The sequence below is a fragment of the Athene noctua genome, chromosome 1 (genome assembly GCF_965140245.1).
Source record: "Athene noctua chromosome 1, bAthNoc1.hap1.1, whole genome shotgun sequence".
In the NCBI taxonomy this organism is placed as follows: Eukaryota; Metazoa; Chordata; class Aves; order Strigiformes; family Strigidae; genus Athene; species Athene noctua.
In genome coordinates this window covers 42272979-42298340 of record NC_134037.1, presented here as the reverse complement: position 1 = coordinate 42298340, position 25362 = coordinate 42272979, and the positions used below count along the sequence as shown (strand labels likewise).

Sequence of the window (25362 nt, the reverse complement as noted above, 5' to 3'; positions counted from 1 at the left end):
TAGGGGCGATATTTGGAGTGATGGCGTTTGTCTTCCCAAGTAACCGTTACATGTGATGGAGCCCTGCTTTCCTGGAAGTGGCTGAACACCTGCTTGCCAATGGGAAGTGGTGAATGAATTCCTTGTTTTGCTTTGTGTGTGCAGCTTTTGTTTTACCTATTAAACTGCTGTTACCTCAACCCACAAGTTTTCTCACTTTTCCAATTCTCTTCCCCATTCCACCAGGGAGGAGTGAGCGAGCAGCTATGAGGGGCTTAATTGCTGTCTGGGGTTACAGCACAACAGTCCTTCTTGGTGCTCAATGCCGGACTCAAAGGGGTCGAGATAACGACAGGTTTGACTGGAATGTGATGAATTGAATTTGCAGCCATTATTGCTGTGTAGCTATTAATTGGCAGGCTCCTTAGTGTATATTAGAGTCCAGTGCTTGTCTGCGGCTGCCTTTTGCTTTCACTCTTGCTGTAGTGCTGCGCTGCTGATCATCTCACTCTGCTGTGCCCTGGGATCATTTTGATAACAGAAAGAGCGATGTGCCTGGGCTGGCAGATGGCTGGGGCATCACTGCTGTTTGTGTGCTGCTGCACTGGGCAGGCTGGAACTCCAGTGTGAACTCGAGTCAAAGGGACTGTGGATGAGTCCACGTGGGAGCAAGACACCCTGAAGCGTCAGTGACCAAGGGTAAATTCACACTAGAGCAGGTACATCTCAAAGTGTCTGTGGCCGTGGTTATGTCTGTGCCGCAGCAGACCTCTGAAGGGGCTGTAGCCCAAGGACAAGTCCATGCTGGAGAAGGCAACCTCCAAGCATCTGTGGCTGTGCAGGAGGTCACGCTGGAGCACCTCAAAGCGTGTGGCCACAGATAAGTCCACGACAGAGCAGGTACACCCCTGGAGAGACTGCAGATCGTAGATAAGGCTCCACTCAGAACAGGTACAACCCTAAGGGACTGCGGTCTGTGGATAATTCCAAGCCGGAGCAGGGACAAGGGGAGGAGTTCATTGCAATGTTAAACCCTGTACCCTGATGAAAAGGGACCAGGGGTGGAGACTGTAAAGGAAATACCTTTAAATCATTGTAACCCAGGATTTGAGTTGCATGTTATAGGAATTACGGTATCAGGAACTACCCAAAACGGTGGAGGACAAGTCTTACAGGAAGCAGTGCAGGTGCAGCAGTAACCCGACCTGAACTGGCTTTGGTGTCCTTTGGTAACTCCACGCCAACACACCACATCTCCTGTCCTGAGTGTCCACCATAACAGATGGAGTGCCAAGTCATGGACTAAACGAACTCAGTGGACATATGTGGACATTTTATGGACGTTTTACTGGGGTGGTCCATAGACTAAGGGAATGATATCTATGTATTATATCAAAGGATGGGAATGGGGATGGTGGTTAATGAGGTTCTACTGGATAGTGGGACCTGAGCATGAAGTAAATGGTAGGGAATACAGGGTGGGGAATGTGCTGGTTTTGGCTGGGATGGAGTTAATTTTCTTCATAGTATCTAGTATGGGTTATGATTTGGATTTGTGCTGGAGTATTGATAATTCAGGGATGTTTTCGTTATTGCCAAGCAGTGCTTAAACAGTTAAGGCCTTTTCTGCTTCTCATACTGACCCACTAGTGAGTGAGCTGGGTGTGGACAAGAAGCTGGGAGGGGACACAGCTGGGACAGCTGACCCCAACTGACCCAAGGGATATCCCAGACCACATGGCATCATGTGCAGCATATAAAGCTGGGAGAAGAAAGAAGGGGGGGACATTTTGGAGTTATGGCTCTTCCCAAGTAACCATTGTGAGTGATGGAGCCCTGCTTTGCTGGAGATGGTTGAACACCTGCCTGCCAAGGGGAAGTATTGAATGAGTTCCTTATTTTTCCTTATCTTTATCTCAACCCATGTGTTTTCTCACTTTTACTCTTCTGAGTTTCTCCACTCTCCTGCTGCAGGGGGGAGCAAGCAAGTGGCTGTGTGGGGCTTAGCTGCCTAGGCAAACACTGCTACGCTACAATTCTTCAACTGAATCCACATAAGTAGACTGCTTTGAGCCCATGGAGAATTTTCACTGGGATTCTGAATAGAAACTCAGTTTTTGTTATGTGAAGCTATATGCAAGCCTAATCTTTCTGGCCATGCCTTTTTACAAAAGAGAAGGCCCAGTACAAAGGTATCTCTGCTACATTAGCAAACTTACTACATGCAGACTAGGATAGTTGCCCTATTAGCTGGAGCGGGGATCCCTCCATCTCCAGTCCCAGGTATAAGGGAACATCCAGGAAAAACTAAAAGCAGGGCAAGCACGTCTATCCAAGCCTCCAGCTATTTTCAGCTTGGGATGTTTCCCGAGCCTGATGTAGTTTGCTACTTTAGTAGTCTACAATTACTTTCTCTTTCAAGTACCTGCCCAGACTTCCCTAAAGCCCATGTAAACTCTTCATGTGCGCCACCCTTTGCCAGCGAGTCCCGCAGCTCTGGTTCCTATCACACAAACGATCCCTCCAGTTACTTCTAACCGAGCTCCTGCGAGTTTATTATCACAGGCCCCACAGCCCGCCCTCGGGGGAGCCCCTGGCAGCTTGTGACTACCTCTCTTCCCTGGCTACCTCCTTTCCAGACTGAGACGCCCCACTTTAACCTGCCCTCTTCGAGTGAAAAACTTTCCTCGCTTTCCACTGGGAAGATTTTCCCGCCGCAAAGGGCCTTTTGCAGCGACGGGGGGAACAAAGCTCAGCCGACACCTGGGGCTTGTGCAGCTGTACAGCCCGGCGCCGTCAGGGCGCACCGCACCGTTTTGCTCTCCGTGACTTTCCCGCTACACCTCAACGAGTGACGGGGCCCGGGGCCCGAGACTTGCCGCGAGGCCCTTTCCTCGCCCCCGCCGGGGGCCGCAGGGCCGGGCAGCCCCGACCGAGCCCCCCGCCCCCGGCGCTGCGAGCCCCGGGCCCCGACCCGGAAGCGGAAGCGGCGCCGCGGTGCACTGTGGGCCAGCGGCGGCTGAGGCGGAGCTGGGTCTGAATGAAGGCGCCGAGGGCCAGGGGCCGCCGGCGCCGCTGAGCGCCCCGGGGCTGCGCCCGCCCCGCACCCCCTCCCTCCTCCCCTCTCCCCCGCGGGCGGGCAGCGGCGGCGGCCGCCTGGGCCCCGCCATGTCCTACAACAAGATCCCGCCGCGCTGGCTCCACTGCCCCAGGAGGGGGCAGCCCGTGGCAGGTGAGCGCCCGGCCCGGCCCGCCCCGGGGCGGCTGTGTGGCGGCAACGGGGACGGTCCCCTCTGCAGCGCTCCCCTGCCCGCCGGTGCCGGCCCCTCACCCCCCGCGCCTTCTCAGCGCAGTGGGGCGGGCGGGCGCCTCCGTGGGGCCGCCTCGGCCTCCGGCCCGGTGGGGGCTCTTTGTCCCGGGGCCGCGGCTGGGCTGGTGCGGGGGCGCCGGGCGGCCGTTCTCCCCCAGCTCCCTCGGCTGGTGTTTGCCCCGGAGCTGATATCCCGTAGGACGGTTGTTTTCCCAAAGTCCAGCCCGCAGCAGGGCTTTGCCTTTACTGTGGAGGCTCGCCCTCCCTTCCGCTAGTGCAGCCCCTGAAACCTGCTCGACCCGGCTCCCTTGCAGAGGTACAGGCGAGGGTCCATGGGAGCCTTCATGCTGAGTTTTTGCTTCGCACTGGTTAAGTTTAGGACTAAAACTTTTCCCGTCCGTCACGTCTGATGAGGGCGAAGGCAACTGGACGTGCAGAAGCTGCCGTACTGGAGCTTACCTCAGCCCTGACAATTCCCCTGTGCAGCCTCTGACTTGTCTTTTTTTTTTTTTTTTTTTTTTTTTTTTTCCCCCCTGAAGGCTCTGTTGCTTATCAGCGTTGTTCTGTTTCTGCGCCGACTGACAGTGACCTGTCAGTCACTGGTGTGTTCCTAAGCTCTTCATCTGAAGGATGAGTTTAAATGTTGTACTCCGAACTTCCATGTGTATTTCAGGTTTTGTCAGTGATTGCCGTCATCTTGGATGTTCTTACCCATAACATGCTGTCTCGATTGTTGCTAGGTATCTAGTCTTGCTGGCATCTAGTGGCAGTGAATTAGGTATCATGTAAACACACATTTTTTGATGGTGAGTTAACTACCATACTGACTTCAGATGAACGTTTCCCATGCTGCCTGGTATGAGATAGAGTAAACAATCTTTGCTCTTTCCAGTTTTCTCAAGTTCTTCTTTCCTTTGTAAGGTAAGCAATTCCAACCCCCAGGGTTTTTTCCACAATATTTTCTAGTTTTCACTCCTTTCATCTTCCTATCTGTGGTAATTTAAAGGTGTTTTTTCAAAACAGCACTTACTACTCAGTGTGCTATTCTAGATGGCACTGTGCCAGGGTTTGCTTTATAGTTACAACTCCTGCATTTTTTATCCCATGTTTCCACATCATATATTTTCTTGATGGCAGTTGGTTGTGGAATTGAAGACACTGATGACTGTTTTAGGGTTTTATTTAGAACCTAGTGAAATATCTCAGTAGACTTAATCATTCCATCAACATCCATTATTTGGCATTTATCAGTATTTTAATTTCAGTTCATTTTGTGGATTACTGGTTTCTCTCAGCTTCCTTATATTTCTCTGAACTTGACTCAATAACAGCATTGTTGTACTGCTTATCTCCATCACCTCTTTTTCCTGATTGCTGGCAAATACTTTGTATCTAATAAGAGATTTGATAACCTAACTTGTTAGCCTTTGACCACAACAAAAATAGACTAATGACTCTTTATTCATTGTTTTTCTTCTCAGCAAGTTCTTGATCTCTAGAAGTTGTTGCTTTTGTTTGTTTGTCTGTCTTTTAAGCCATGGCTTTCTCAAAAATACCAACATAGAGTAAGCAAGAATGCAGGTCATCAGCATGTCATCTGCTGTGCCATCATTGCTTGTGTGTTTGTTTATTCAGTAACTGCAAGGTAGTTCTTTTCCATTCAGTGTGATCATGGACAAGAAGTTACTGCATTAAAAAAAAGCGGGCTTGGTTCATTTCTTTGGCTGCTTTATCTTAATGTATTCTTATATTAGTTCACCCGACTTTCAGTTTTTTAGTGTGTACAACTTAACAAAAGTCACAGTACACCGTCAGTTGTCTCTCTTTTTTTTTTTTTGCTATTTTACATTCAAAGACATGTAAGAATTTTACTGAGAGCTAATTTTTAGAGTTTATTGATGTTGGTACTGTCTACCAGACGTGTTCTATTCCAGTTTTAATTAGCATTTCTATCATATTTCTAAGCATCTGTACCTTATGTTATTCACATCTGATAGTGTGATAGCCATAACGTGGCTGAGTAAGGCTTGTCTAGCTTCAGTCGACTAATATTCATCAAGTGTTTGGTCATGACCCTCTCATTTTATGGTTGTGGCGTCTAGAATTTCTAACTGACCTTAAAAACAAGTACTAATGAGGCCCGGAGCTCTTCTGTTGGTGAGATTGGGTTCATTCAGGTTAACAAGAGCCTTCATTCTGAGCAAGGTGAATTGATCAACATCTCACATTTTTTTTCCAGTTCTTTAAATATTGATGTTTTTCTGCCACTTGATGGCTTTATGGTACAGCAGTTCTTCAGAATGGCATATTTTCATGCTTTCTGCATTATGGTAGCCCCTCAGTCACGTACATGACGAAAAGAGCTTTCTCTGGTTTCTCAGGTTGCTTCAGCCTTACTGCCTTGGCATTGCCATCTCTGTGTGTACCTACTTTTTAAAACCACCAAAAACTCAGTCTGTTTTGCCATGGAAAGTGCTAGCAAGATACTGAAGAAAAGACATGAGAAGTGTCTCAGCAGTGTCTTTCAGTTTCCTTCTATTGATTCATGTTGGTTAATCTGTTCTAGATATACATGCAGCGTGTTGAACAGTGAGATATTAAAACATCCATATTGCATATGGTTATAGAGATAGCACCTTAGATAGAAGAGTAATGCCTCTAGTTCAGGAAGTTGCTGAGCTGTAGCTTGTTGTAGTTGGTGAGAATAATCTGATGATGGATTGTTGTCATTTTACATTCTTTCCTAGGCATCTGTTATTGACCCATTTTGGTAGTAAGGTCCTAGGTGAAATAAATGCTTTTGACCCAGCATAGTTGTGCTTGAAACAGAAGACTCTTACTTTTTAGGATGATATTGTTGTTTGTTTGTTGTTTTCTTAAATTGCAGATTTTACTATTACATTTTATTCAGATTTCTCTTTCTTGTCCTTGGTCACTTTACACAGTCTAGCCTTCCTAATCAATGCTCAATCTAAACATACCATGGTGGTACATAATTAGTGGCTACTGTCACATATTGAGTTGATAGCTTCATGTCACAGAAAATTAGACTAAATTAAGGGTAGCTTTTTCACTGACGTGCTCTAGAATTCAGATTTTAAGATTAAAAATGTGCCAAAATTAGAACATGTATATATGGGAAATGTTATGTCTTACATTTTTCACTTTGTTGTCTCTCAGATTTATCCACTTGATGTCTATGCTCTGACATACTGGGCTCTTAGTTTTAGAATTTTTACCTATTTTTCAACCTAAAGAAATACCATCTGTTATACAGGTAACTAGTTTGGAGAAAGGTTTTTAATATCCAACTTTCCAAGACTATTTGACAAATTTGAACTTAATTATGGGAGTAAGTAATCATCAAGTGTCAAGGTTCCAGCAACATTCTGAAGTTAATTGGAAAATTTCATTGAGAGGTTAACCATTATTATCGTAAATTGGTTTAGATACACTAATGACTTGGGACGCTTTGATATCCATGCAAAATATCACCTTGTTACTGTTAGGTCACCTAATTCAACATAAAGAATTGATTATTTATCTTCAAAGGCATATGCATGGAGGCTTAAGATGAGTTGTAATCAGTTTTTACCCCATCATTTCTTTAGCATAAGATGTAGAACAGAACTGTAGCAGAGACTGTAGATACTGCCTCATTTATACTCATCCATATTACTCATGTTAGAAGTCTTTCTTAGAATTAAAGCTTAGATTTTCTGTAGCTTGATGACATTTGCCTGAGAGGGGCTTATATGCACACAGGAAGCTTCTGTACAGAGATCAAATAAAAAATTTGTCAGGTAGGGGAATTTGGTTTTCTGTTATAAGAGGAACACAATATGAGATTGTATTCCAGATCTTGAATACATGTGTAGTAGTCACAATTCAGAAAAAAACAAGAATGTAAACTGGGAGGATAGTGCTTACTCTATAGGAATAACATGAAATTACACTGCAGAGAAATGTATTTTATTTAAAAAAAAAAAAAAAGGAAACCAGAAAGACAAAGAAAAAACCACAAAAAAAAAATCAGAGCCATTGTTTTCATTATCTGATTACAGAATTTCCCTAAATTGGAACCAAATTACTGCTCTCTTCTAGCCTTGGCAGGCAGCTTGTTTGGTGCCATATAAATTCTTTCTTGATGACACTGCCAAACTGGAATTTGTAGAAGTTGGGCACTTAAATACTTCCAAAGATCTGGGTTTGATCTTTGGAAGTGATAGTAAATGTCCTCTATTAAACTCATCTCTTCCACACCTGTGTAAAGGCATCAAATGCTGCAGGAAATGCTGACTTGTCTGTTTTGTCTGTCTTTTCCTGATGATTAATAGGAATGTATTATAGTTGCTCAGAAGGAAAACAAGAGTGAAAATCAGACACCAGATCAAGGTCCGCTACTGATAAGAGAATGAAAATGTTCATTCTCTGTTCTAGAAGATGGAGAACAGGAGAGTCTTCAGTGCGATTGCACAGTCTCTTGATCAGTTGCTACAGGAAACTGTCTTAACCTCCAGGCACTGTTTTCCAACTCTATCCTCTTTCCCCAGCATCTCGTAAAGGGTAAAGGATGGTAGTTTTCTTATGGATCCATTGGCTATTTTGTTAGTGCAGCTTCTTTTCTTAATTTAATTCCTTGGCTAAAAAAAGTTTAGTTATGTTCTTCATGTTCTGTAATGGGTGAGTGGATGTATTAGGATGGCATTGTCAAGCGGCAAAGATAAAAACCTTGAAGCATGTTGGTGCTTTGCAAAACCTATGGTGATGATAGATTTTTGCATTAAGGTCATCCAAAATTAGGATTTGCATAATCAGTCTGTACAGAGGAAGATTACAAGTTAATGTGGAAGGGTTAATAGTGAGTGAGACAGGCTGAATAATAGTGTTGAAGGTGACAAGGAGCACAAAGAAGCAAGAAAATTAAAGTCGATAGATCAAGAAGTGAGGAAATGGGAGGTAGCCAACCGACCAGGGAGGAGGGTGTAGAACTGGTGGAATGAAAAGGCAAAGGGAAGTAAAGTGAAGTTAGGAGTTTTTGTAACAGTCAAATAAGTTGAAGTGACTATAACTTTATTACTGTTTAATATGTATATTGACTATATGACTGAATAACTTTCCTTTTAGCTGTGAAGTTCGGAATGGTCTCAGAAGAGTGTAACAGTTAAGGGTGTTTCTCACGTTGCTGATAAACATCAAACCTGAGCTAAGGCGTTGTGTAAAGCTTCTCAGTTTCCATAACTGTCTTCTGTGGTTTATAATGTCTCTTTCCTATAAGTTAAATGCTTCTTTGAGACTACATAAGGTGTTTTGATAGAATTTAAGGCTACAAAAAAACTCCATGAACTTCAATTTATTTTATAGAGAAACCTCTAAGCATCACTCATTTAGTAAAAATGATACGCATTTTTCTATTAGTGATCTTTTTTTCTCAAAACTTCATTTCTAACTGAATACAATGGGTGTTTTATTGTCTTTTCCATGTGGTTTTGTTTTGCTGAAAGCAAGAGTATTTTTTTTTCTTATTATGAGAAAATGTTCTGTCTTGATGCGAAAGCAGTATTTCCATAATTAATTTAAAAGAATTTTGCAGGATTAGTGCTGGGTATGCTGATTCATTTGAGGATCTGAATCTGAACATTAAATACAGGCTAGTGGATGGTGACTGTTACTCTACATTACACAGCTGAACAGAGGCATCAGATAGTTTAAGGAATAGTATAGAAAGTAATATTTTTCCTTCGTTCAAAATATCATGTGGGTATTTGTTTCTAAATAGGAAAAGTTCTTTAAAAGTTACTGAAGTTAAAAAAAAACCCCAAGCAATCATATGCAGCATGAACTATCCTTTTTTCCCCCCCTCCAGGAAATAGGTAGGTTAACTGCTATAAGAAGCATTTTAGAAACATAATTTGATGACGTCAGGATCTAGTAGCACTTTTAATTCTCCTAGAAGATTTATGTCTGGTGCTCCAATTTGGAGTTCTTCCTGCATTAAAAAAACATTTCTGCTGGTCTTCTGTGCTATACAATTACATGGTTGCATTTCCTTTGGTTTTAGAAGGGCTGTCTTTTTTTTAACAGTATGGAAACATTTTTATTAAAAAAAAAAAAAAAGAGGACAGTTCTGGGGCAATTTGTGTTTTCTTGGGGAAGGGTTTATTTGATCAGTCTTGGGATTAAATTGATTTAAATATTTTCATAGCTATTTAGAAATGTTGAAATTCTCCCAGTTTTACTCCCTGCCTGTATCATTAACCTCGGTGTGCCTGAGCAAACATGCCGGGTCTTTCTATCAGTTTGCATTCATTTTCCACAACTAACTGCAATGCAGGGTCCCAGGTGTGTGCGGGAGGAGGTGTGCTGCTTCCCAGGCAGACATGGAGGCAGTGACCTGGGCTTGTATGTTCTTGTCTCTTTGGAACCACAGGAAGAGCTGTTGGATCAGTTCCTGCTGCTCAAATACCTGTTCCTGCTGCGCTTGGAGGGAAGGGCATGCATGTAGCTTGCTGGAGCTCAGAAAGAAAAAGCTAGAGATCTCTACTGAGATTATTTCAGATATTTTGTGGTGAATGAAAAATAAAATAAATATATAAAAAATTGGTTTCTAGGGAGTGAGGGATGTAGTCCACTAAGCACTAATTCCGGTCAAGTTTTTGTTGCAGTTTTGTAACTTCCCTGATGTCTGAACCACATGTAGGTGTTGTGTTTGGGTGGGAAGTGTTGAACGCGACCGCAGAACTCTTCCAACAGCCTTAAGGAGCATGTTAGAAAGATCTGTAGTGCATAGATGTTGTGGACCAAATGTATTCTTAGTGATCATTACCGTGTTTACATTTGCAGTTAATCAAAGCTGATGTTTACATGGTTGGGTAACAAATTGTAATTTAAGATGCTATTTTCATGTTTTTAACTGTAGCAAGTTTAGATTTTCCCTATTCTGTTTTGTGGCTGTACCTGTGCTGTAGCTCCACACCTTAAATCACACTAAAAGCTAGCTAAAAACGTTGAATTATTTTGTTTTAGATGAGCTGACTTGTATTTCCTTTAAAATTCTAAACGTACTTGTGAATTCTGAGCACTCATAACTAAAAAATATTCCAATTCAGTTGTTATTGATACATTTCCTGTGATTATTTTTCATTGAAGGTGAATCTCTAAGTCTGCTAAGCCTGTTACTTTGAAATTGCTAAGTTGTAAGTGTACATATACATGAGTATACTTGAAGTACTGCAAAATTTGATTATCTTTCATAGGGAAGTTTTTACCTTTGAAGACAATGTTAGGACCAAGATATGATGAACAAGTTGCTGAAGAAAATCGTTTTCACCCGAGTATGTTATCCAACTACTTAAAGAGTCTGAAGGTAAAGTTAAATTTTCTAGTAATTGAAACATTACTTTCATTATTAACGTTTATTCAAATGTTGCTTTTAAGCTTTAAGAAAAAAGTGGCTGATGGCTGCCTTTGGGACATCTGTACAGAAATTTTTTTTTTGTTTGTTTACATTTTCAGGTTTTCTCTGCAACTCCTAGATTTCCAAATATACTTTCTTATAGACAGGAATTGTGCAAAATCCTCCAGCTGATTTATTGTATTAACAGCAAGAATCTCACTCTTTTCTGTTATTACTGTTGCATCTTGGAGAGATGTCATTCTCAAAATTCAGATAGTCTCAGTTTGTAGTTTTAGAAAGGACTCTTGCGTATGGATATGTTAAGTTGCAATTTTGCTTATAAGAGTGAAAGCATTTAAAAGCTTCTTTAGTTTCAAGACATAATTTTCTTCTTTTGATGCATAGAATGTTTTATGGTATCTAACCTGTCATACCCAAGTACGGAAGAAAACTATGGATTTTATCCAGTAACTTCTCAGTGAAAAATGCATAAATAGAAAAAAAAAATTAGGAGCATGGACTGGGACCCAGGAAGGTGGATGGATGCTTTTATCATTGGGTTACAGTGTTGTATTTCTTGCTTATTTCTTCATTCTCTGTTTTGCCCGTTTCTGCCTGTCTGCTTCAAGTTGCATGTTTTTCTGCATCATAGCACAACTTTGACAATAAAGGTGGGGAACATGACAAGTGTTGTGCCTAGTCCAGTGCATCTGGAGATACGGGAAATGGGATTTGGAACCTCCCAGGCAAAGAAAGGCCCACAACCTGATTCTTTTAATCTGTTAAACTGTTATGTAGAAGGTTAGCACCATTTTTTTTGATTGTGTGTTTTATAAAGTCATGCTAGTGACTTTTTTTGTGTTTTTTTTCTGTTGATCTTAGTTAAATTAATTCTGAACTTGTTTAACAATATCAGAGCTCAAACATCGAAGAATCAGCTGACTAAAATATGGGAATCTTCATTTTATGAATCTTACTTGGGCTTAGATATGAAGTAGATGGTGACCTGTTCAGTGTAGCAGTTACAGAGGTACCTGTGGGCTATTGTAATAAGATACTATATCAGTGAAGCACATGTGCCTGTTCTTAGGTGTTTGAACTGGTAGGATTTTTTTCTTGTTGGAATTCTTGGATCTGTGCATCTAAATTCTACTTGAATTTTATGCATTATGTTGTTTTTGACTCTGACCAGCTTTAATGGACATACCTAGAAATTTTCCCAAACTAATCATATTCATGGTTTGAAGTAATATAAAATTCTGCACATTTTGAAGTTATAGAGGACTTTAGAGATTTACTCAGATTTTCAGACTATTTGTTTGTTTGTGATTTGTCACCAAAAAGAAATCATGGTGAGCCTTCATAGCTTTTCCACCAGGCACATCAATCAGTTCTATTGCAATACTACAAATTTGTAATATTTTGAGTGACATCAGATGATTAGAATCTGATAGTACAATTACTAGCGTGAGAATCCCCGCTTATATTTTGGTAATTTTGGTTAACATGTAGAACATACAATTACTCTCAAACTCCCTGTTCTCATCAAATCTGTTATATTGCCTTGAACCCTGTTATTGTTGCTAAATGTTTGCTATTTGAAAACATACGATTTTTGTATTTGCTGAGATATGCAGTGGGTTAGTGGAGTGCTATATTTGTACAACAGCAGTTTACCAGCAGTCTGGCAATGAGATGAATGTGCAATTGTGGAGACCTTGAAAAGTGGATTTTCCCAAGGCGAAAGTAGCTCACTGTGCATGATTCTCATCATTTTACTGCGGTGTGTTTTACTGCTAATACTTTTCAGACTGAATCACTTCTGAAACCTGGTTATTACTTAAGTCCAGATAATTTATCTCCCAAATAAGAGACTTCATCTGAAACTTTCACATCTGTATTTTGGTAACAGTGAGATATTGCTGCTACCACAGATTTTTCAAGGTACCGGTTCAGTATTTAAGACAACATCTGTCTGTGAGGAGCTTTCTCTAACAAGCTTCCTGTGCAATTCCTTTTTCTTATGAAGCTGGTTGCTGAAAATCTGTGTGTTAGAAACTGATTTGATAACAGATGGCAAACCTGTTTTTCTTCTGATTGCCAGTACTGACACAGTATCTTAATGGTCTCGTAAAAAAAATTTGCAGGAGCAGTTGGTGACAATGTGAATATTTAAAAAAAAAATTCTTTCTTGATTAGGTAGGTTAGTACTGTTTATGCTTTACAAAAGGTAGCTCTATTTCTGTTATGAAGGGCTAGAACATTAGTTAACTCAAAAGAATGTTTGGGCAATTAGTATGCTCAAGTTACAGTATTCCTGTTAGGAAAACTATCAGTTTTCAGCCATGTTACTGTTTCCACAGATAAATTCAATCACTGATTTTAATTATTTCCTCAAATAAGAAATGCAAGAAAACAATCTTGAGACTGAAGAGAATTCAGTGTATTATAGTATGCTCTCTCCCTCCTGGTGAGGATGTTTTCAAGTTCCAGTGTCTAATGACAAACTTCTGGAGTCATACAAGGGGAAACTAGCTAAGCTCATTTAATTGCACAGCAGCAGCAGAGTGCATGCATAAGGCATTAATAGCTGGAGATAACTGGAATGTGAGAAAGTGAGGAGGAAGGTTTTTGTAACTGTAGGAGGACATGGGCAGCCTGGATAAAATAAGTATGAGCAGAATGAAGGTGGTATGAAGATCTTGGTATTATTGTATGCAGAAGATGAGAATTTCAAGCTATCAGTGAGCTTTTTTTTCCTTCTATCCAGTCATCTTTTACAATTAGAAGAAAGAAAAATAACTACTTTCAATTACGCTTCAATGCACAGTCTAAGTGTCTAAGACTGTAGTGTTTTAACAGTCCTTTTAAGAAATAAATTTATGTTTTAGTGAGAAGTTGCTCAACAATTTAAAATTATTCTTTCCTCCAAAGCTGTGTCATTTAATGGGTGTGGTGGACTGAAAGATGTGATTTATGCAAAACATTGGCTAGAAAAACAGCATTTTCCATGGGTGACTCTCTATTTTAGCTTAGATAGTCTTTAAAGATCAGTTCATATTAAGAACTTTCTAGGATCAAAGTTATGAGAGCATGACTGAGAAGATGACTGTGATGATTGGTGTGATGTCAGGGTTTCAGAGCGGAGCAAAGCACCTGTGTGGTGAACGTACGTGTACTAGAATCTATTCTATAAGTGAAAATTGTGGTTGGTCAGGACAAGCATAGTATAACTCCAATTCGGTGACAGAAATATTTCGATTCTTGTGGTACCAGTGTTTTTTGCATGGATTTATGGAACATCATAATTGTATACTTTGATATGTTACATAATCCCCCTGCTTTTTTCAAACTGAAACTGCTTTAACCTTTTCTTTTACCTGGCACTCTCTAAACTGTAGTGTGTTATGTGCAGCTAATCCCAGGAACTGAGAGAGCAAATGTTCATCCTTTATGTAAAGCAAGGAAATTGCTTTCAGGCCTAATATACTTGTGTCATAAATGCTTTTATAGCTTAGGCTAAATTGTATTAGATGCCTCTTTGATTTACTGCTCCATGAAATGTGTCACTTCACAAGGTCTTCATTTGTATATGATTGAAATGATTCGTAGTAATTACAAAGGAATAGCAGGCTAGAAGTCCTAGATTCCTGTAGTTCGGAATTTCCCGTCTAGCAGACATTTTGCTGTATTTCATTCTCCTTTTCAAATTAAATATAACTTCCCAAATGCTTGGTGTGGCACTTTGGGTCTGAAGTACGTTGTAGTGTTCTCCTGGCTTCTACATGTCAGTCAGGAAACTGAAATCTGGTAAGTATATTCAAAGGAGTAATTTCTAAAAGTTGAGGGAAAAGCACGCAGGTATTGTTTGAGTTTAAAAGCTTTGATATAAAATGAATTTTTGTGCTTTCACATATCTCAGTGATAATTCCTCATTGTAGGAGGAGTTTGGAGGCTTCTGTTGGGGAGGTTTGAAGCTGCTGGTATTTGAGAACAGTGGGATTGGGAATTGGCTTTGAGTTTTCAACACTAAGATGGAATTGTATATCAACTACTTTTGGATGGGAGTTGCATTTCTTCTTGTACCTCTCCTTTAACCATGTGATATGTTAAACAGTGTTACCTTTTAATCTGTCTTCATGCTTTTATTAAAGTTTTTTTTTTCCTCATGATTCTTTTTCCCCTTCTCCGGGCTGTCAGATGATATAACATTTTTCCCAAAAGTAATCCACGTTTTTGGAATGTCTTCTTTATTACTAGGCTGGAACTGAATGTGAAAACCTTTGCTTTAAAATTATGCTTTCATTAAATCTTAATCTTTGAAAATAATTTTTTGCCCCTTAGCTGAGCACATCTTGAAAGCGTTACACCTAATCCCATATGGTACATAAGGTTGTGAAGTTGAGCTATATACTAGTTGGGGAGGAGGGTAATTAGAGGGCCATTTATGTGGCTTCATAGTCTAGAGCTTGCTGGTGAAAACACATCCTATTCTTGTATCAGTCTCCTGCCAACTCTAACCATGCTATTGATAGGATGCTGAACACAAAGGGAGATTCTTATGCTTTTTTTGGGTTATCGCACATTACTGGAAGATACTCTTGTGGATTCCCTCCATGGAGCCATTGCTTGAATGGTAGAAAAATATCTAGTTTTCATAGAACTAGCTCATTTTATATGTACTTTTCTATCCTAGCACGTTGTCCCGTACGATCACCTAGAAGTACTGATGTGAGAATATGCCATTCTCCTTGGGACACTTATTTTAAACTGGTTTATGTCAGTGTTGTAGTGTTACGGACCTGGAAATTTTGTGTGGTCTTGTGAATTAAGTAGTCTCTGAGATATCTGCTCAATGCTATTTAGAATGGAGGGGGAGGAAAATAATAATTGAATTAATAGCCTTTTATATACTTCCTACAAAATAAATCACTGGATAGTATGCTGTATGTTTAGCAGCTAGTTTGATATTTGAAGCTTCAGGTGAGGTAACATTGTTTTCAGGTGGACCTCTACCAAAGTAGCTTGTATTTCTGCAAAACACAGTAATAAAAGTAAATAAAGCATTCTGAATACAATATACGAAGTTGAAGTAAATGAGGAGAAATTCAGAACTGATTTGGGTATTACAGTATGAATGCTTAATGCTGCTGACATAACATTATCATACTTTTTAATACCTGATAAATAAAAGTATGAAAGTATATTATCAGAACTTTGAATACTATGGATAACTATCTCTGTAGATAACTGGAAATTTGTCTTTGAGGTTGACTGAACAACATATCCATGTGACGCAGTTGTTTCTGAACTGTGTTCCAGTTATAATTGGAATGTATCTTTTCTGAATTGTCTGGAAGCAGTGTTTTAATTTGTAATTCTCCCAGCTGTACTGCTGAATTATTGCCAGTCTGTTGACCTTAAGGTAAATAAAAGCTGATCAAAATCCTGTTTATGAGTATGTGCCAGAGTTTTAAATATACCGAAGAAGCAGCGTTCTTATATTTTTTTTGCATGCTTCAGTGTTAATGTATTTTAAGTGTACTATTGAAGTAACTGTAAAAGAGACAAAGCTATAGAACAAGGATTTTGCTAAACTGCCACTCATGAAATGCCTTTGAAAAAGACACCTGGTTTCATGGTTAGGATCCTACTTGAAAGCATGACATTGAGCATTTTGACCAAAAGTGATTACTTGCACTTACAAGGCAGGAAACCAGGAATACTTTCAGTATACAGGTGTGTTAGTGAGCTGTTTTTGCACAATAATACTGGGGGGTTTATGGTTGATGGAAATTTTGTTTGGACCAAGGATCAATAGGATGCACTTTGCTGATGTTCTCTGTGTGTTGGATGCCACCCAGTGGAATTTTTGCTTTCCATCTTGATTTTTGAAAACAGTACTTCCCACAAGGATGCTTTAAAAGACCTATTTTACAGATATAAAAAGCAAACACTAAAAAAATAAGCTCATGCACAAGGGGACACATTAGGGTAGAGGGGGCAAGGCAGCTTGAATTCGGGTACATCCTAACATCTGAATGGTTGATACTGCCACCTTAATTACTGACAGCATCTTTGAGGATTTCAAGTTGTTTCATATTTTAGCTTTGAATAAAATGTTTCTGAGAATGTAAGGAATTTTTTTTTTTTAATTGAAAATGTGTTCATTTGTTTTGTACTGTGATGGATGGGTAAATTAAGATGAGTTATTTTTTCTAAGAGTGTACTTGTCTCAGTTGTTTCTTATGGTACTTCTACTGTGCCAGTGTTTAATATTATTCTACTTCAAGAACATGTGATTCCACCTTATTTGTCTTTTAACATGTTAAAATAATTCTTTACCAGATACTTTCCTGCTGTTAGCAGATCCTTCTTATTTAGAAAGTTTGATGGGGACAAACTGAAGTTTTTGAATTGATGGCTAGTGCTAATTCAGACACCAGCTTTCACAAAGAAACTCAGATGACTGTGGTTGTGGTAAAATACAGATTTTGTGAACAAATACAATATTTGAGAATTTTTAAACTTTCAACTGTAGCCTGCTATTGCTTTTAATTTGGATGTTATTGGCCATTTAATATTTATGCACTGATACTTGAACCACATATATAAGTTTATTTTTTATTTTTTTGTTTTTTTAGGTTAAAATGGGTTTACTGGTAGACCTGACCAACACCACTAGATTCTATGATAGGAATGATATAGAGAAAGAGGGTATTAAATATATAAAGCTCCAGTGTAAAGGGTAAGTTGACTGCACTTTTTAAATATTTAGCTTTTAATTTGAAAGATCACATTGAAGTAGTGGTTTGGGGTTTTTTTCCTCTTCCCTTTGCCCCAGCTGCCTCCTAATCTGTGTGTATCCTGTGTTTTTCAGGCATGGTGAGTGCCCTACACCTGAGAATACAGAAACATTTATCCGTGTATGTGAACACTTCAGTGATAAAAATCCCTCAGAGCTTATAGGTCTGTCTTATATATCATCATTAGTTTTTACTGTTAATTTTTTTCTTATTTACTCATAACTGTGGTGTCTCATTCTTAAAAGTCTAAGCAAAGGAATTTCCTCAGTACAGTGTTTATGCATATATAGACTTAATTGCTTTTACTCCAGAAACTAGTGTGTTTCTGCATCCATCAGTTTGATGATAGCTATCAACTTAATGTGGAAAAATATACAAGCTTAAGAACTGTCTACAAATACATGATACTTGCATTGTGTTTTTGTAACTTCTGGTGAAGTTACTTAGGCAAGTTATGTATTGCCTAAGTATTGTTTTGATATTTGATGGTCAGGATTACTTGAAGTCATATTTGATAACTGAATGATCAGAGATTCTTTAGCAAATCTCACAAAGCACCTGGTTAATTGCTGGTAGCTGGTAGCAGACATTAGGCTAATTTTTTTCCTCTGTGGTGTACTGTCTCACAGTGAATATTTGAATGTTCTTAAGGGTAATTTTTTTTTTTTACCCAGAGCACAGGAAGTTCTTAGTTTAATTTGGGTGATTTCTAGTTTTAGTTAAAACCATTTTATTCTGATTTCTGCTAAGCATATTGATGTTCAGCTGTATCTGCAAACTCAGAGACAAGAAATTACTTTGCAGCTGAGTTACCAGAGTCAGTATGCGTGTAATCCTCAAGCCTCTTCGATGATAATTCTGCAGCCTTCCTGAATCTGATTTAGGAGTGCATGGAACGGTTATTTGTGTAGGTGTCATTGGTAAGAGCTGGGTAAACTGAGCTGGTATGTTCATACAGTTTAGGATTCGTGCAGAATCACAGAATTGTACAATAGTTGAGGTTGTTGGAAGGGACCTGTGGAAATCAGCTAGTCAGTTGTCCTTCCTTAGCGCAGGGCCAACTAAAGCAGCTTGCTCGGGACTGTGCCCGTTTGAGTTTTGACCATGTCCAAGCTTGGAGACTCTATACAACATCTTCTGGCAACCTCTTCTAGTGTTTGCTCACCCTTACAGTATACAGAGTGTTTTTCCTTACGATTAAACAGAAAATATTTTATTTCAGTTTGTACCCATTGCTGCTTGTCCTGTCACAGGATACCAATGAGAATTTTTTTTTTTTTCAGTGCTTGAGAGATTTAATTTGGGCGCACACTTTCCCACATAATTTTCTTTTAGATACTTAGTTATTTCTTTATTTCACATGGAATGTAATTTTAATTCGAGATCTGTTTTCTTCTCTAAATTGTAATGCAAATATGTGATATGAAAAATGAGGGACTGCTAAATGAGTGAGTGGGATTAGTCATCCACAATATTTCAAGCTCTGGTGCAAATTCTGAAACACTGCTTATGACTGATCCCACTCACTCTCATTTAGCAGTTCCTCATTTTTCACTCCCCTTTCACTTGGTCTTCCAACAATATTTCAGAACTTGAAATGTTGTTATGGTCAGCAATTTATATGGAGCATGGATAGCATGGTGATATTCTATAAACAGCAGATCCATTTAACTGTTATTTCAACTTTTTTTAAATGCCATTTTTAGTGTTGAGTCACTTTTTGACTTCTGTGAATTTTGGCATGTTCTTCCATTATTTAGATTTTCACCTCTGTGGAAGAAAAGTCAATTAGAAAGAGTCAAGAAAAAAATAATGTGTTGACTAAGCTTTTAAATAACCAGTGGTTTAGGCTTTCATAGTAAAAGAGAAGTGTTGGGATTTTCCATTTCACTTCCATGAATTACTGATAAGTTGTTTCTGGTGCTGGACACTTGTTTCCTCAGACATAGCATCAGAGGGACTGGTGTGAGGGATGCTTTTATCAAAAGGAAAAGCAGTTTGCAGCAGTGATAGTACTGCACCCTGTGTGATCTTTCCCTTCCAAGCTGTTGGTCTCATTGCTGAGATGCTTCTTATCTTTGTTGTGTGTATAAAATTATTGACTTACCCTTTTTGGTAGCAGTAACAGCTGCAGGATTTATTGATAGCAATTGTGTGCAATTTCATTTCCAGTGTCAAGATTAGATATGAAAAGAGACTGAAATGTGAATGATAAGTGAACAAAATTTTCTGTTCAGCTAGAACAATATAGAGTGGAAACTTTATTTTTGCAACTTGAAGGACTGGGGTATGCCTGCCAACCTTAAGGAAACAAAATGCAAAAGTTTTGCTTAAGCAGAAAACAAAGAAGAAATGATTGCCGAGAACAAATTCTACAAGGAAGCTAAAATTAACTTCATTTGATGAAAGTTATGCAGCTTTTAATATTATTAGAGGGTTAGAATGGATGAATCCAAGAACTTCATAGTAGTTTTTGCCTTGCTTTATTAAGGGAAGCTGGGTGGGGTAGGCACAGAGCATGACCCTGATACAGTCGATACATATTTCTGTTTACCCATATAAAGTTTCTGGGTTTTATCAGTCTACTCTTTGCAGGCATTTTTTGGATCTCCAGTAAAAAATTAAATACGTGCAGTGTAGGGGAGCATATAGAAAAAAAGATAGATATTCACATTGTATCTGAATAAGCATCAAGTGAATTCTTGCTAAACGTACTTTACTAACTATGGTAGAGAAATAGAGTTAAATCAGTAAAAGCTTAAGTGACTTGCTTCATGGTGTCGGGTCCTGCACTTGGGTCACAACAACACCATGCAACACTACAGGCTCGGGGGAGGAGTGGCTGGGAAGCCACCTGGCAGAAAAGGACCTGGGTCCTTTGGTTGACACCCACCTGAACATGAGCCAGCAGTGTGCCCAGGTGGCCAAGGCGGCCAATAGCATCCTGACTGTGTCAGAAATAGTGTGGTCAGCAGGACTATGGAAGGCATTGTCCCCCTGTACTCGGCACTGGTGAGGCCACACCTCAAATACTGTGTTCAGTTTTGGGCCTCTCAGTACAAGAAAGACACTGAGGTGCTGGAGCATGTGCAGAGAAGGGCAATGAAGCTGGTGAAGGGTCTAGAGCATAAATCTTACAAGGAGTGGCTGAAGGAACTGGAGTTGTTTAGCCTGGAGAAAGAAGGCTCAGGGGAGATGCTATTGCTCTCTATAACTACATGAAAGGAGGTTGGAGCAAGTTGGGTGTCCATATCTTCTCGCAAGTAACAAGTGATAGAATGAGAGGAAAGGGCCTCAAGTTGTGCCAGGGGAGATATAGACTGGATATTAGCAAAAATTTCTTCACCAGAAGGGTTGTCAAGCATTGGAAGAGGCTTCCCAGGGAAGTGGTGGAGTCACCATCCCTGGAGGTATTTAGAAGACATGTAGATATGGTGCTTAGGAACAGGGTGGTGGACTTGGCGGTGTTAGGTTTATGGTTGGACTCAAGGATCTTAAAGGTCTTTTCTAGCCTAAACGATTCCATGGTTCTATGGTCACAACTGAAAAATATGTTAATATTAAGAATAATTGCGTTTTGTAGTGGAAACTTTAATACTCGGATATTTATATTTTAAAATGTAGTATGAGGAAGTGGCAGCATCTTGCCTGAATCCTTCATGACATTTTTAATGGCACAAGTTTTCAGACTGGTTTGTTATCACTAGATGGTGCTGTTGCCTTGAGAGGATAAAAAGTTCCAATGCATTTGACTCTTCCCCTCCTTTCGCTGGGGAAAGAATTCAGTAAAATAGAGGCTGAAGACTTGATTCTTTTTTTCTTACATTGAAAAGATAAGTAATTCAAGATGATTATACTGCTGTATAGTTTCCTTTTTGTAGGTTTTTTTTTTTTTTCAAAATTAATGTCTGGTCTTAGCATGGTAATAGCAAATTTGAAATAGACTTATGGTCTATTGACACCACTTTGAAGTTTGAGGTAGGGTAATCTGCATAGGATTTTTATGCCTGATGGTGTGAAATAAATGTAAGGCTTGTTGAATCCACTAAAAGTACAATATTTGATTGTATTGTCTTTTGATAAGCATTTGAGCAGTCACAAAAAAATACTTTGAATCTTATCTGTATCAGCCATATTTCAGTTGCATTAAGTAAGTGCTTGAGATGGGATAAACTGAAGTGTCCCATATTCTTGTTGCTAATACTTTGCAGAAGGAATGTAATAAATTGCTTTTTAGGCGTTATGTGATCTTGGCTGTCTTGTTAGGAAGGGAGATAACTCTTTAATGTTACTGATGAGGGTGGGAGGATTCAAAAACACACTTGTGAAACTAAAGCATGTTTGTTAAAACTACTTGCAAATTATTATACCCTTTTGTTGTTTCGTCTAGGTGTCCATTGCACACATGGTTTCAATAGAACTGGATTTCTGATCTGTGCCTTTTTGGTCGAGAAGTTGGACTGGAGGTAACTTTGAATGTTAATTCTTAGGAATTTGTTGGGAGTGACCAAAGACATATTTAATATGTTTCACTCATTACCCTGACGCTATCCTAATGTATTCACTGTTTGTTATTTTAAAACTGCCTACTAATCTTGAGCAAACACCCATACTAACATTATTCATATCATCCTTTGGTAGATTAACCTGTTTCAGTCAAGCTTCCCAGCTCCAGCAGGTCAAAAGTCAGCTGTACCTGCTGTGTGTAGGTTTTTAGGAGTGTATATATTGTATTGTGTCTCTTCCCTGTGACATGTCCTACATTTTGAGTAAGAATGTGGAGTTCAGAGATGCCTGAAGGGTTATTTCTTTTACTACTTTATCTTTTTTATGTAGGTTAACATGGAGGGTTTTTTTTGGGGGGGGTGGGGGGTGGGTTTGAGTTCCCATGAGAAGAGATTAGCTAGAACAACAGTAGAGTGACGCAATTGCTTCTGAAGGGATGGGAGGAGACAGATGTGTTTCCATCTTGTTGTTTGACTAAAGTCTACAGCATGCTTCTATACAAATTCACTTGGTTTATTTTGTGATTTGAAAATGTTGGTGCCTTCATAAAGAGTAGTGATTGTTTTCATATAACATTAGCGTATAAAATAAAAATTGCCTGTACCATGCTGGTGGGCATGACTTTTGCATGTTTGGTAGTAGTCACAAAACACTGTTTCCTTGCTGACAGGGTCCCATGCAAGGCATGTCTCTTAACAAGCCCTTTAAGCATTCTGATGATACTTCTTGTATGGTCCTTGAAGGGAAGAAAATTCTATTCCTGTTGCAGCATTTTTTAATGACTGGACATACAGTTATTTGGTGCTTAGCATGTATGTGCAAGCTGTTTGCAAAGAACTAGGTCATTGTTGTCAGTAAGTAAACTTGGAATAAAGACATTGGAGTAATGGAGACAACACCATTAGTAGTGGGTGGCTGAATCTTGGCAGAATCTTAGCTGATTATAGGAAGCAGATACAGATTCAAATATCATCATAGTATGATTCCAGTTGTTCCTATGAACTAGCAAATTTGTATGCTTTCAATTTAACAATTTAAAAGCAGCATGCAGTAATTAGACTCAGAATTGGTCCTTTGTTCTGAAGAGGAAATGGCACTTTTATCTACTTGGATCTCATGCCTTTATGCAGTCTCTCTTTATTTTCAAACCTCAGTGGGAAAAGCCTTAAAACTTAATGTGGCAGGTCCCAATAAAGACCAAAACTTCTTGATAGCTGAAAGGAAAGGAAAGAGAGAAAACTAGAAGCTGCAGTTTTGGGACTGAGCCCAGCCCTGTGGTGACTGTTGCCACACACACCCCCCCCCTTGGTTGAGGGATAGGAAAGGCAAGGCTCTTCAGTTGGCAGACAGGGCCCTCAGCCAATGAAATGTCTCAATCAAGAGAAATTTCTTGGCTGCTGACCATAATATATGACTACAGATCAGACTCAACTAGGCTATGAATGGAGCCCCACTGGAGGGCAAATGGAGCCAGTCCTCCTCCTCCAAGCAGCAGGCCTGCAGTTGGGGACTCTTCCCTTTGGTTGGGACACTGCCCAAGGTAATTCCTCGAGTTGAGAGCCCTCATTTTATAGGTGAGTTATATGCACATTTTGGGTCATCATTCTATAGCTTAGGAGTTCTTAAGTTGGCTGTGTAGTATTAGTTCCATTTGACAGACATCTGAACTTGTAGTTTATTAATGTTTGTAGAGTGCTAAACAATTTTTATTACAATAAATCTCATTTCAAGTACGTGCCTTGTCTATTTTGAGAGACACTGTGACACATTATGGCCATATCTTACTTTTTTTCCTTCATTCAGGTAGTTAATTGTATCAGGTTTGTTCATCTCTTGTCAGATTTTTTTTAACAGGACATCCAGGTACCACCTGGTAGGGAAAAATGTCCACAGCAAAAGAATGAATTTTGGCAAGGTGGTAATTAATGCTAATCATTGTATCAAGATGAAATCACTTTTCTCTATTATTCTTTAAGGTAATGTTATTTGCTGATGAGGAAAGAAGATTTTTCTGATGGAAAAATCCATCCATATTCACTCCTTAAGCATATGATATAGGAGTGCTGCTGATATATTGTGAATACTGAGATGTATTTTATAGTTAAAGAAAGGTCATCCAGACTGAAAGCTCTCCAGCTAGTGATCAGAAACCTTACTTGATTATCTTTTTCACAACTCATTTTTTTCCAAAGACTGCTATGTTTCTAGAACTTGAAAAATATATGTTTTCTTTCAGTTAGGTTTCTGTGTGTGAAACCTGTGTGCTACCTCTTTTGGCTTTCATTGCCATCTATTCTAGAATAGTATAGAGTTTTTCTAATATCATCAGAAACAAATTTCAGCATCTTTCAGGCTGTGTTGGGTTTGTGTGTAGGGGTTTTTGGTAGTGGGAGAGGGGGTTATGGTGGTGGCCCCCTGTGAGAAGCTTCTTGAAGCTTCTCTGGCTCTAAGTTGGACCCACCTTTGCACCAAGGCCGGGCCAATTAGCAGCAGTGGCTGCAGCTCTGGGATAACGTATTTAAGAAGAGGAACCTGGGAGGGGTTGGGATTTTGAGGAGGAGTTATGAGAAGGACACCCAAGCAAACACTGAGGTCAGTGGAAGGAGGAGGAGGAAGAGGGAGCGGTCCGCTGAAGCAGAGAATCCCCCTGTATCCCGTGATGAGATAGCAGGACCGCCCCACGGCCACCCATGGGGTCACTGGAGGAACAGAGATCGTTCTGTGGCCTGTGAGGACCCCCGGGACTCTGAGGGGAGAAGCAGCCCCCGCTGTTGTATTTCGGCGCTGGGAGGACTTCAATGAAGCTGGTGAAGGGCCTGGAGAATCAATCTTAGGAGGAGAGATTGAAGGAGCTGGGACTGTTTAGTTTGAGGAGTATAAGGCTGAGGGGAGACCTCAGAGAGAGGTAGAGAGGTTGGTGCTGGTCTCTTCTCACAGGTAATTAGCGATAGAACAAGAGGGAATGGCTTTAAACTGCAACAGGAGAGGTTTAGACTGGACACGAGGAAAAAAAAAATTCACAGGAAGAGTGATCAGGCAGTGGAATTGGCTGCCCAGGGAGGTGGTGGAGTCACCATCCCTGGATGTGTTTAAGGGTCATTTAGATGAGATGTTGGGGGATATGGTGTAGGGGAGAACTTTGTAGAGTAGGGCTGATGGTTGGACACAATGATCCCAAGGGTCTTTTCCAACCTGAATGATTCTGTGATTCTGTGACTGCAACACGTGGGGGTGACCCACGCCGGAGCATCTGGAGACGAATGCATCCCGTGGGGAGGACTCAGGGCAGAGAGAGTTTGAGGAGGACTGTCTCCCGTCAGAGGGGAACACGTGGAGCAGGAGAAGAATGCAGAGGAGTGCTTCCC

The 25362-nt window shown here is 40.0% G+C and overlaps 1 protein-coding gene across 2 annotated transcripts in view; it reads left to right on the top strand.

Annotated features, from left to right (window-relative positions):
* The first annotated feature begins 2997 nt into the window (after positions 1-2997).
* Positions 2998-25362, top strand: part of RNGTT (RNA guanylyltransferase and 5'-phosphatase) — a 193792-nt gene continuing 171427 nt past the window's right edge. For both annotated transcript variants that reach the window (XM_074896019.1, XM_074896018.1), the window contains exons 1-5: positions 2998-3211; positions 10546-10655; positions 17330-17433; positions 17566-17654; positions 21882-21957. In XM_074896019.1, coding sequence (XP_074752120.1) covers positions 3148-3211; positions 10546-10655; positions 17330-17433; positions 17566-17654; positions 21882-21957 — 443 coding nt within the window. In that variant the 5' untranslated portion in view covers positions 2998-3147. The remainder of the gene's footprint in view (positions 3212-10545; positions 10656-17329; positions 17434-17565; positions 17655-21881; positions 21958-25362) is intronic.